At 42.2% G+C, this 12,767-nt stretch overlaps 1 protein-coding gene across 1 annotated transcript in view; it reads left to right on the top strand.

The window, feature by feature from the left end:
- Nucleotides 1-12,767, top strand: part of zmiz1a (zinc finger, MIZ-type containing 1a) — a gene marked incomplete at its 5' end in the record, with an annotated part of 97,084 nt that overhangs the window by 23,349 nt on the left and 60,968 nt on the right. Inside the window, one exon of the mRNA XM_079511861.1 lies at nucleotides 9,894-9,999. Within this exon, the coding sequence (XP_079367987.1) occupies nucleotides 9,894-9,999 (106 nt within the window). The remainder of the gene's footprint in view (nucleotides 1-9,893; nucleotides 10,000-12,767) is intronic.

Raw genomic sequence — 12,767 nt, 5'->3', positions numbered from 1 at the left:
AAGTAAAATAATTAGAGTACTTTTTCCGCCACTGGAAATTTTGTCCTGGCCATGTCTATTAATCAAATTACTACACAGGCAGGTGTACACACACACACACACACATACACACGCACACGCACGCATGCATGCATGCACGCACACACACACACACACACACACACACACACACACACACACACACTGAACGCTGTGAAACACACCTGCAACACAACACATCAAAGCAGGCTAATTACAACCGCAGGTGTTTTATCGCCACATTTTCATCTTTGAATTGAAAAGACGTTTTGTCCTCGTCTCACACCCTCGTCTCGCACTGAATGGTGCCCGAACCACCATTCACTGAACCATTTGTACTTTACTGTCTTTTCTTTTACACCGTGATGCGACGCATTGTGAGCTTGTAGATCCGCTATTTTCAAAAGATTTTGTTTGTATCCATTTTGAACTTGTAAAACGGGACATTCTGAACAATGAGTATAGGCTACTTGGCATTTTAAGTACATTTTGATATCAATACTATTCTTGTAACAGAGCATTTCTGCTTTGCAGACAGTATTGATACTTTTAAACTTCACCCTTTTTGCAAAAAAATATTTTATTAATGACGTTTAGAAGATTTAGAACACTTTCCTGGGGGTCTTTATGTGTGTAATATGTGGTTTTAGATATTTTAGATTTTAGCAGTGAGCCCAGTGTCTCTGATGTCATGGACACTGGGCTCACTTACTTCCTGGACTACAATTGCCATAATGCTTCGGTGCACTGCTCCTTCTTGTGGATAGGGTAGGGCTATCTTGTAGTCCAGGAAGTAAGTGAGCCCAGTGTCCATGACATCAGAGATAGAGACACTGGGCTCACTGCTAAAATATAAAATATCTAAAACCACATATTAACACATAAAGACCCCCAGGTAAGTGTTCTAAATCTTCTAAACGTCATTAGCATATCTTTTTTTGCAAAAAGGGTCAAGTGTCCCTTTCAAGGTATATTCAGTGATTTCACTTAACGGTAATTCAAATATCACTTATTTTTTTGTTTTGTTGTGATAATCCTCCCAGTGTGCTGACCATATAAGGAGTTCCTCCCTGTCCCCATGCAGTTCACCCCTGGGGTCAAAAAACCTTTTTGTTTTTGGCTAGGTGGCCCAGCCTTCTATCCAATCAGGATAGAGAGGGGCCTTCCGTCAATCATGATCGAGCCGGGGCGGGCCTTGGTGTGCATGCTGTTGGCCTGTTGCGTGTCGTCGTCGTCCCCCCCCCCCCCACTGTAGAGTGTGTGCATGTGCACATCTTGTTACTGGGGTGGACCGGGGGTTTTTCCAAATCACCCAAATCACTGAATGCTCCTTTAATGTGGATACAGAACCGTACAATGGGGACCCCCCGCTGAGCAGCCTCTTAGCACGGCTGTTTCTCATCAGATAAAAGTCTTTAATCAAGTCTTAGGGAAACAAAATGCACGCTTGAATTCTTATCAGGAGAATTACAGAAGCAGTGCAAGAAAAATGAAGAAGATAAAAAAACATTTCTGTATACTTGCCAAATAAATTGTGTCATCATCATTAAATTAGCTCAGTTGGTTATGTTTAATGGAATTCTCAATTGAATGTGGTTATCTGTATTCCAGGTTTTTAGCAATGTGAGTGTTTCTTTTCTTTTTTTTCTTTTTTCTCTTCAAGGCTGACTCTGATTTTTCAGAGAACATTTCTCTGAATAGATAGCAGCCCACAAGGTTCCTGATATGATATCAAGTTGGGTTTGGCAGGATTTAGCTATATGACAAGGCTTCTTTGACTATGCATGCACCTCCTGGTACCACAGCACCTCAAAGGCCCTTAAAACTAGGCTCCAGACTTCCCAAAACAAACTGGTCTGGCTCCTACTTGGCCTCACCCCCCGAACCCACCTCACCCCTGCCCACTTTGACAGACTGGCATGGCTTAGGGTCGACGACAGAGTACAGCATCTTGCTTGCAATGGGTCTGGTCCACAAGATTCGATACTCCACCAAGATACCCATGTACCTGTCTAGATACTTACTATTGACGTAAAGAATCAAAAAAGCCCCCACTACCCTTGACAAAATTGTTTTATTCCCTATAATCAGGGGCTTAATGTAGCATAATGTAGCAACGTTTGGCTAGTTTGGCTAACGACCGATGTAATCTACCTAAAACCGGCCGAAATCCTCACATGCACGCTCTCGCACGCACACGCGCAGTCTTTATGTGCACTGCATAGCTGCGTAAAATGCGATATTCGGGGCTTGATTAGAGCTTAATTTGACTTGGATATTAAAATAAACGATGATCGTATAGCGTCCCGGACAGATGACTGTGTAACAGAAAGATAGCGGATGTTGTTGTCCGTTTAACCGGAAATGACATCGCCAGATTCGCTCTTTTCGGTCAAAATCGGCATAATGGTTAGTTACCGCCACCATCAGTTACCGCCACCATCAGGACTGGGTCTCTAATACTATAGGATTGCCGCGTGAAAATGAGATATAGTGTGTATATCACAGATTTTGCTATTGGCATTAAAATGATGAATAGTGCAGGTAGAAGGCACAACGCACAATCCACTGTTAATTAGGGTGGCCATAGGTGTAGGGCAACGGAAATGGTGTACATTTTATTTAAGTTTAAGTTTAAGTTTTAGCTGGAAACGCTGGCTCTGAAGTTTCTGAACCAATCAGAGCGTCGCATCCCTCCAGGCTATGGGGTCTCAAAGTCTGTGACTTCCTGCACGTGAATTTCGTTTGTAAACAAACTGACAGGGAGACATTGGGAAAAGCCAGCGGTTTATTTCTAACCTGTACACAACCTATATACATATTTTAGCGTGATGATTAAGTTTAAAACAAGTAATACACTGTCTGGATGTCATCTTGAATGAGAATAAAAACGGAGTAGTTCTTTAATCAAACCAGCTGTGGAGGAGGACAAGAAGCATGGGAAACAAACTGGTGAGCTTCATTTTGATTGGCTTTTATCGATGTGTATCTCTACACGTCATCACGCAGCACGTTTTCGTTTTCAGGAAGTAATTCAAAAAATATTTTTATGGACTTTTGATATAAAAACACCATTTTGGCATCCATTGTTAGGTATGCCCATATGATGACCACAGATATGGTCTAAAAGTGTGAAAAACGTGTTTTTCATTTCACACAACAGGGTTATGTCATTATTTTTATTAAATGATTAAATGATACATTTTCTTTATTAAATTACACAAAAAGAACCTCATTTTGGTCCAAAATCTTCTAACTTAATTACTTACTTACTTACTTACTTACTTACTTACTTACTTACTTACTTACTTACTTACTTACTTATTTATGTATTTATTCATTTTCAAAAACAGAATATCAGCTCACAAGCTCTACAAGATTTACAAGCTTGCGAGCGAGTACAACAGATCGGCAATTCACCACGTCCTCAGTAATGTTCATGATAAAATGCCACAATTTGTTTCTACTCTAGTCTGTGTCAAATAGGAGGGCTGTGGGCAGTTCAGAAACCCGTCCACCAGTGACATCATCGATGGGGAGTCCAAGCAAATAGAAACTGAAGGCTTTCGATTCCTGAAAAGTTGCAATGCAAAAATGGAAGCCATCGTTCTCACGATAATACAAATCTAAATATAGCCTATTTAAAAAAAAAAACTTGTTTAAAAATAAATCTGCCAAACGACTGGTGGACGGGTTTCTGAAGTGTCCACAGCCCTCCTATGAGACAGACTGGTTTCTGAAGTGTCCACAGCCCTCCTATGAGACACAGACTGGTTTCTGAAGTGTCCACAGCCCTCCTATGAGACACAGACTGGTTTCTGAAGTGTCCACAGCCCTCCTATGAGACACAGACTGGTTTCTGAAGTGTCCACAGCCCTCCTATGAGACACAGACTGCAAGGTTACTTGCAGTAAATGAATTGCAGTGTAGTAGTAAAAACTACATGATGTGCCTCTGAAATGTATTGGCTGGAGGAGAATAAGTACAATTGTATCAAGCATAACAAGAAAATGGAAATACTCCAGTAAAGTAAAACTACCTCAAAATGTGACTTTTGTTGTAGTTGTAAAAGCTTCTCCTTCTGACTCCCATAAAAGAAGGACGTGCAGTCTGAGCTGTCACTGTTTCACCTGATAGCTCTGTCTGCCTCTCCACAGCCCCCAGACGCACACACACACACACACACACACACACACACACACACACACACACACACACACACACACACACACAGACACAGACTTCTTCGTGCACAGCGAGCGACGGATCGCAGCGTTGTGCGAGACACGTCAGTGTAGTGACATTTTTAGTAGTATTTTTAGCAGCAGATTCCTACAGCGAGCAAACCCTTTTTATTCCTATACGCACCATTCAGCTGTGTGTGTGTGTGTGTGTGTGTGTGTGTGTGTGTGTGTGTGTGTGTGTGTGTGTGTGTGTGTGTGTGTGTGTGTGTGTGTGTGTGTGTGTGTGTGTGTGTGTGTGTGTGTGTGTGTGTGTGTGTGTGTGTGAATATAATGCATTGTTTGTAAAGCACTTGCTATACAGTCTACAAATGCACCATTTACCATTTTATTTTAACAGCCATAACATGGCCCTCGTGTGCGTGCGTGCGTGCGTGCGTGCGTGCGTGCGTGTGTGCGTGCGTGCGTGCGTGCGTGCGTGCGTGCGTGCATGCGAGCGTGACCTACAAGTGATATCACAATGTTCAAAGCAGTATAGGGGACACGGTGAACTGGTTTTGTTTCTCTTAAAAGAACAAACAAAACAAAAAAAACATGTATAAACAAGCTCAGGATATGAAAGTCCCACTGACCCGCCAACCATCGCATTTTATTACGAGACTAAAATACGGGGGCCTGAATTATGTGTCCTCGGAGGGGGATTATAATGCCGAAAAACGGGAGTTTATGAGGAGAAACTGTTAAATCCCTGTTGAATCTAAACCTGTGGTTGGGCTGCCTGCCGTTTAAAAAAAAATAAAGATTGACACGGACATGATTTGACTGACTGTCAGAAAGATGTCAGTCTTGTCAGATGCCGGAGTGGGTCGGTAAGTGAAACAGATTCACTTAACTTCGTCCCGGGAAATGCTTTTTCCTCGTGTTTCTTTGCTTCTTCTGTGTGAGTGTGCAGGTTCTTTGCCAGACAGACAGACGAGGCTCCAGAGAGGCTCTTGACAGGCTGCTCTCGCTGAAAGAATCCTAGAACGCTATTAGAAGCGCCACGTCTTTGAAGTCCCACTTTTAGTACGACGTCGACGCCTCACGTCGTCCCCGTCGGCCGATAAACCTCGTATCTCCATTTTTTTTGCGGGGGTAAATTCATGCTCAGTGGTGGAAGAAGTTTCTCCCATTTCTTTTAGTAAAAGTATCAATACTGCAACATACTGTAGAAACATTATATTGGAAGTTATTATATATACAGGTATAGGGATGGTTAATGTACGTTTTAGTTATTAGTTCCTTGTAACTAAAGTTTTCAAAGACTTACAGTGGAGTAAAAAAGTACAATATTTGCCTCTGAGATGTATTGAAATTTGGAAATACTTCAGTAAAGTAAAAAGTACAGAACTTGAGTAAATGTACTTTCCACCACTGATTAATGCCATACTTCATTATTCTATAGTGTCACACAAAAAGATAAAATTGCTGCAAGATCTGCAATTTTTGCAGGCTCTTTTTCCCATTGTCTGAAAAGTAACGAGTTAATTGGACATACAAGGTTTCCTCGGCGACAGCGAGGATAAGATCTCTGTTTTGCTACTAATAGCCTCTGTGGCAGAGGTGTGTGTGTGTGTGTGTGTGTGTGTGTGTGTGTGTGTGTGTGTGTGTGTGTGTGTGTGTGTGTGTGTGTGTGTGTGTGTGTGTGTGTGTGTGTGTGTGTGTGTGTGTGTGTGTGTGTGTGTGTGTGTGTGTGTGTGTGTGTGTCTGTGCGCACATGCCTAAGAGGCACCCACTTTGACCTTGTTAAAGGTAAATGTGTTTTTTGGAGTCAAGAGGAAAAGCAGGACACTTATCATCTGTTGGCACTTTGCAGATGAAGCAAAGACGTTTTCCACCTTTAATAAGGATCTAACTCCTCATCTCTCCTCCCGAGCTCTGTTGTTTATCTTTCACTTAGCGTCCATCTTTATTTCACTTGGTGTGAGATTCTGTTTGACGCCTGCATGGACACAAACGCATAAATGGATAAAATCTTTGAGGACCAATGCAACAGAGTACCATAGTAGTACAATAGTTTACCTAGTTTATTTTCAATACTTTTACTCTACTCCACGACATCTCAGTAGAAAATGTTGTACTTTTAATCCACTACAATTATTGTCTCCACCAGGCCGAAGGCATGGGGAGAGAGTATGTTTTGCACTCCGTCCGTCCGTGCGTGCGTGCGTGCGTGCGTGCGTGCGTGCGTGCGTGCGTGCGTGCGTGCGTGCGTGCGTGCGTGCGTGCGTGCGTGCGTGCGAAGGATGTCAGAACAGGCCAGCTCCATATATGGACACTGGACAGGGGCCCTGTCCAGAGCCCGCGCAGAGGCCTTTCTGGACAACCGTGGGAGCAACCTACTGTACTTGTCACCGGGCACTGCACTCCCTGTGGTGGTGTGGAAAGCGTGTGTCATATTTGAAGTCGGTGAGGCGAACGGTTCTCGAGTTATACAGACACACAGAGACTTGGCACATTTATAGTTACTAGAGAGGTGCCCGTGGGACCTCTACGGCGGTGCCCGTTGGGCACTGGCCTACTTGGAACGATGCAAGTTGGAAATGAATGCCCCACCCAGATATTATGTCTCTGTCCCTTTTATGGCCAACGTCAGAATGATGTCAGATTTCTGTATGTGTCTCTGTGTCCCTTTATTCCTATTTACTGTATATGGAGTTCTGTGTCAGCTATGCCCAAATATGGAGTGTTGTGCATGAGGTCAGAACAGGCCAGCTCCATATAGATATATGGACCCTGGGGGCAGGGGCCCGGTCCAGAGCCCGGGCAAAGGCCTTTTTTTCTGCACTCCCTGTGGTGATGTGGAACGCGTGTGTCGAATTTGAAAAACATACATGAACCACTTCAGCCCCTTATATTTACTTCAGCTATTTGAAAATAGCTCGCTGTGTGACACACTGTGAAAACGTCTGAAATGGTAAATTCCACATACAGTAATGAGTTGCTTAAAATACCATAACGTATTCAAGTTGGTAAATGTCGAATACAGGACTTTTACTTGAGTATTTCTATACGTATGATGATAATAAAATAAAAATAAAACTGTGTACTTTTTTCCACCACTGGCATAAATTCCATATTAGGCATAACCTCGAGTCTGGATCACTGGCTTCTGCCTCCACATTAAGCGCTGTGTGTGTGTGTGTGTGTGTGTGTGTGTGTGTGTGTGTGTGTGTGTGTGTGTGTGTGTGTGTGTGTGTGTGTGTGTGTGTGTGTGTGTGTGTGTGTGTGTGTGTGTGTGTGTGTGTGTGTGTGTGTGTGTGTGTGTGTGTGTGTGTGTGTGTGTGTGTGTGTGTGTGCTCGCGCGCGCGTTATGTCTGCATTAAAGGTCGGCAGCGTAAACTGGCAGCTCAATATCGCTGCTTCTCAGCGGCTCAAAAGATCAGCAGCGTTTAGACACGGACAGGATTAAGATAACTTCAGTGCTGTGCTTACTTGTTTTCTTAGCATCCATTATTCATCCAACCAGATGAATATTTCATAGTGCTGCTCGAGAAAGTAAAACGCTCCCTCATTGGCCCTTTTATAGATAAATAATATATATATATATATGTATATACAGTGTTGTATGACAGTGTTTCACAAACTTTTTAGCCTGTGACCCAAAAGTGAGAAGATGTTTGAACTCACATAGTTTGAATCTGCCCTTAAGAGCCACAGAGCTGTGGTTGAAGACGCAGGTCAAGACAGTGACGTGTCATCAAAGCACAGGTGTGAACGGCACTTCACTGCACTTGAAACGGCACACAAAGTTGTGCGCTCCATTGGGCACAAATGCATAATTTGCATAATTGTGGGCGTGGAATTCTCTCAAATGTAATAATAGATAGGATTAAAAATAACAAAAACAGCCGATGTGCAAGCTCGGAACAAGCTTGTGTGTCCGTCCGTCTGTCTGTGAACAGCTAATCTCCGGCACCGTTAACCCAGTCGATGCCAAATTTTGCACACACACTCCCTGGATGCCAACGATGAACCTCTGCCCCACCATTTCCGGAACGGCCTGTTATAGCGCCACCAGGAGGCCGACTTTTGAAAAACAATTTGTTTGATATTACTCCTCCAGATTCTGTCCAAAAATCCCGCAAATCGTTACACACTATCTCTATAGTCATGTGTTCAAGATGGATCTGTCCGATATTTCATATTCCATCCTAATTGCCTAAACGTTTCAAAGTTTGCAGGATTGGCCCTTTTGAAACAAAACGCCTCAAATCATGAACGCAGCGTGCAATTTACGTGAAGTCTTTCACAGACTTTCCTACTAGGCTGAGGAATATACCCCACCCTTTTCACATTGGCCTGTTATAACGCCACCAACAGGTGGATTTTTGCAAAACACATTTTTGGAAGAAAATGCCTCAAATCATCCAATTGCCATTAATGGTGTAAGAACAAATGGCACCCTTTTCACATTGGCCTCTTATAGCGCCATCAGGAGGCTACAACCTGACCTGGCCTGGTGGAGACCTGTGCCCCGAGGGGCACTTTTTTTTAGTTTTATTAAAAATTACTTTTTATTGAATTTTAATCAAACAACAAAACAAGACAATATACGTACAATACACACAAGGATAGATATCTGCCTCTCTTCTCTATTGATGATCATAATACATACGTACCTCAAACAGGTGCATCTGCTTCTACAGGTTAAACAGGTTTAACTGATTTTAAACAAAATCAGGTCTTATGGTAGAGACATGAGTAATCCATCTAAACCAGTTACCTGTGAAGACTTCATTCAACCTGACCTCTAAAGCTGAATGTAATTCTCTCCATAATAAGCTGCTATTTTTGACACTTTTGTGTGACGCTTTAGTAGTGTGATCAAGTAGGGAATTAATTTACGGAACAAAAAGAAGGGGAAAAAAAGTTAGTCAGCCCCGTCAGCAACGATACGTGAATACAGCCCCATGCTGTGAGTTTATTCTGTGCCTCTGAGAGAGTTAGGATTCCTGCTGAGATTTAAAACAAAATGATATGCCAAAATTAAAACACAAACGAGAGCCAGGATGCAGAGGACGCACACCGTATGTTCATCAGTGGTGGTGTGATTTTTTTTCCTTTTTTAAAAAATACTCAGTTAAAATTGCCAGTAGCAGTAGTACCCCATATAAAACTATACTGTACCATACTGATTTAGTATAGGACACACAGTCGCTGGCTCACCCACTCTGCCATGCTGTTATACTGGCACAGTGGCAGTATTTCATGAACCTGTCTGTCTGTCTGTCTGTCTGTCTGTCTGTCTGTCTGTCTGTCTGTCTGTCTGTCTGTCTGTCTGTCTATATTTTATACTTTAGCTATTGAAAAATAGCAGATATACAAGATATATATATATATATATGTATGGATGGATGTATATGCCCTATGAGCTTGTAGATGTTTATCGTGAAAATGTGTACAAATCATTTTAAGATATATTCTTTTACCACACAAGTTTTTAACTCACAACTTTGCTTCTGCGATAGGTCCCTGGAAAACCATATTTTCAGATTGGGGTTGGCGGCCAAATAGATTACTATAGATCATTTTTGGGGGTCCTTGACATGAAAAAGTTTTAGCACCGCTGATTTGTTTTTCAGAAAACTGTCAGGATTTAGAAGTATTTTTGTGGAATCTATTATTAAGTGACCCTCTGTCGTCCTCATTCAGGTGGTGAGCCGGGTGTCCGCTCAGCAGGGCTACGACCTGGACCTGGGCTACAGGCTGCTGGCGGTGTGCGCCGCCAACAGAGACAAGTTCACGCCCAAGTCCGCAGGTAAGACCACGGCGGTTCCCAACCTCATCTCCTGAAGAGTCGGGTGGGCCCATAACATATACTCCTGAAGAGTCCACGGCCCACCCAGTGGTTAAGAGGGGATGGGTGGGCCCATGACATATATATACTGTATATATATATCTCCTGAAGAGTCCACCCAGTGGTTAAGAGGGGACGGGTGGGCCCATCGTCGCTGTCAGGAAGAAACCTGTTATCCCAATGTTTGTTTGTTTGTTTATTTGTTTTGGGGGGGGGGGGGGATTAACACCCCTACCTGATCAAACTACAGCTTAGATAGATAGATGGATAGATACTTTATTTGTCCTTTCGTAAATGTGTTTTGTGCCAAGCAGTCATCAGGATACAATAAACACATACACAAACAAACAGATCACACGTACAGTACATTGACAATAAACGAAACAATGCTAACAAAAGGCTACCAGTCATAGTTCCAAGAGGCATCACATGCTATGCACGGAACTGAGATGGGGCCTGCTTGTTCATAAGTCCTATACTTATGGGAACAAGAAACAGCAAACGCTTCACAGAAAAGCATAACAATTTGAATGTAGCTGATCTGCAACTTTTAAATTTGAATCCTGAAAAGTAAAGATTTTGGACAAAATGAGGTTTCTTCCACCCGACAGAGACGATGCATATTTGTTATAAAGTTATATTATCATTAGAATGATGATGGTCTTTTGCCAATTTTTTGGGGACTCGCTTGCAGTACCCTCCCAGGTTGGGACAGAACCTGTCCTATGTGCTGCTGTTCACTGGTTTTACATCGATTGGTAACGGTCCTCATGACTTGTTCTATAGTAAAACAGGCAAACTTCAAAACAAAGTGAAGCGGTCGAAATCACACACTGTATTTTCTTTCTCATATTTCTCATCCGGGGGAAAATGCTGCATTCGTGACTAAATTCAGGGTTAGGGATTCACATATAAGTAAATTAATGTTATGATTTGGTGGCCAGACACTCTCATTATGTGTAGTGTTATGATGATCTTTCTTGGAACTGGACAGATATCTCATTATGTGTAGTGTTATGATGATCCTTCTTGGAACTGGACAGATATCTCATTATGCGTGTTATTATATGTATTTTTATGGATGTTAGGCGTAGAGTCGCTTTGGTCCTTGTGTAGCCGAGAGGCTCAAAGCCTCTGCCTGAAAAATAAAGACTGGCTCAGATGCAATTTCTCATATTTATTTGAGAACGCTGATGTGTTTCGGCAAACAGCCTTCTTCTTCAGAGCAGACTAAAAAGCTGACTAAAAAGCTGAGCACCCACTGCCTTAAACCAAGGGCAGTTTCCAGAAAAAGCGCACCTGTTTTTCTTTCTTTGATATCTCCCCTTTTTTCCTTTAGGCAAGTGGATAAGGTATTTGGCTCTAGTGTTAGTAGTAGTATTTATTAACAGTTTGCAGAATTACAGTACATTTCAAGCACAACTCAATACAAAAACTGTTAACTGTGAGTGGACAACACCATAAAGCATTTACACTTGTTTACAACAGGGTCCACCGTTTTCAATTCATCATAACATTTAGAGGCGTACAAATATACACTACGCCAAAAACAGGTAATCATCATGAAGGCTGTAAAAAAGGGGAAAAACAGTGAGGGGAAAAAGGAGTGGGTGGGGGATTCAGATTTTACGGGGGCCAGTTCCGAATTGCAGCCGTCCGTAGGTGCCCTTTGAGAGCGGTTTTGAAGGAGTCAAGGGATTCACATGTCTTAATGACAGTTGGTAGGGCGTTCCACATTTTTGTGGCATAGGAGCGAAATTAATTTAGTCCTTTGTTTGTGCCGAATCTGGGTTGCACATGGTTTGCCCGGGAGACCAGGGTTTGAGTCCCGGGCGGTACACTTCATGCAAGTTCAAAACTGTGGAAATTACGTACAGCAGACACGAGAGTCTCGTTGATTGATTGAATACTTTATTAGTCAGAAATGTAAACGGCATATTGTACAGTCAGACATTTAGGCTAAAAGCCAAGGAGTAGTGGCAACTTGTTTCTAATGAGTGTTGTGTATTACTTTAAAATGCCACAGACAACCACACATGAGTGTTGTGTGTATTCTTTTTTTAACCGATTTAGAAGGAGGCATCTGTGTCACCTTATAGCTTTTAACAACTTTAACCATTATTTTAAACTTTAGCTGTTGAAAAATAGCAGATCTACAAGCTCATAGCGCGGCACAGAGTGCTGCACTACGAGCTTGTCGATCTGTTATTTTTGAAAAATGAATGAATGAATATATATTATTTCAGAGCGAACATTTTTTAACTCAAATCTTTGCTTCTGGCGGTTCCCTGGAACAACATATTTTCAGATGAGGGTCCAGCAGCAGCCAAATACAGATAGTATTCACCACTGATATAGAAACATACAGTAGGCTTTTCAGAAAACTGTCAGGATTTAGAAGACATTTGTAGAATCTGGTCTCAGGTCTTGATAGGCTAAAACGCCACAGACAACCACACGTTCAGTATGTGAGAGTGTTGTGTATTATTTTAACACATTCAGGCCTGACGTCGAAATTAAAAAAAAAAGTTTTCTAAATCATGACAATTTTCTGAAATATTTGAGGCACATTTTAACGATTTTTCAAAAATAGCAGACCTACAAGTTCATAGCGCGCCACTCGGTGGCGCGCTATGGGCTTGTAGATCTGCTATTTTTCAATAGCTAAATTATAACATAATGTTTAAAACACCAAAAGGGGTTCCCGCCCAAAATAGGTTAAAATGCCA

The sequence above is a fragment of the Electrona antarctica genome, assembly GCF_951216825.1.
Source record: "Electrona antarctica genome assembly, chromosome: 10".
NCBI classification, from domain to species: domain Eukaryota; kingdom Metazoa; phylum Chordata; class Actinopteri; order Myctophiformes; family Myctophidae; genus Electrona; species Electrona antarctica.
This window is presented reverse-complemented; position numbering and strand designations above follow the sequence as displayed.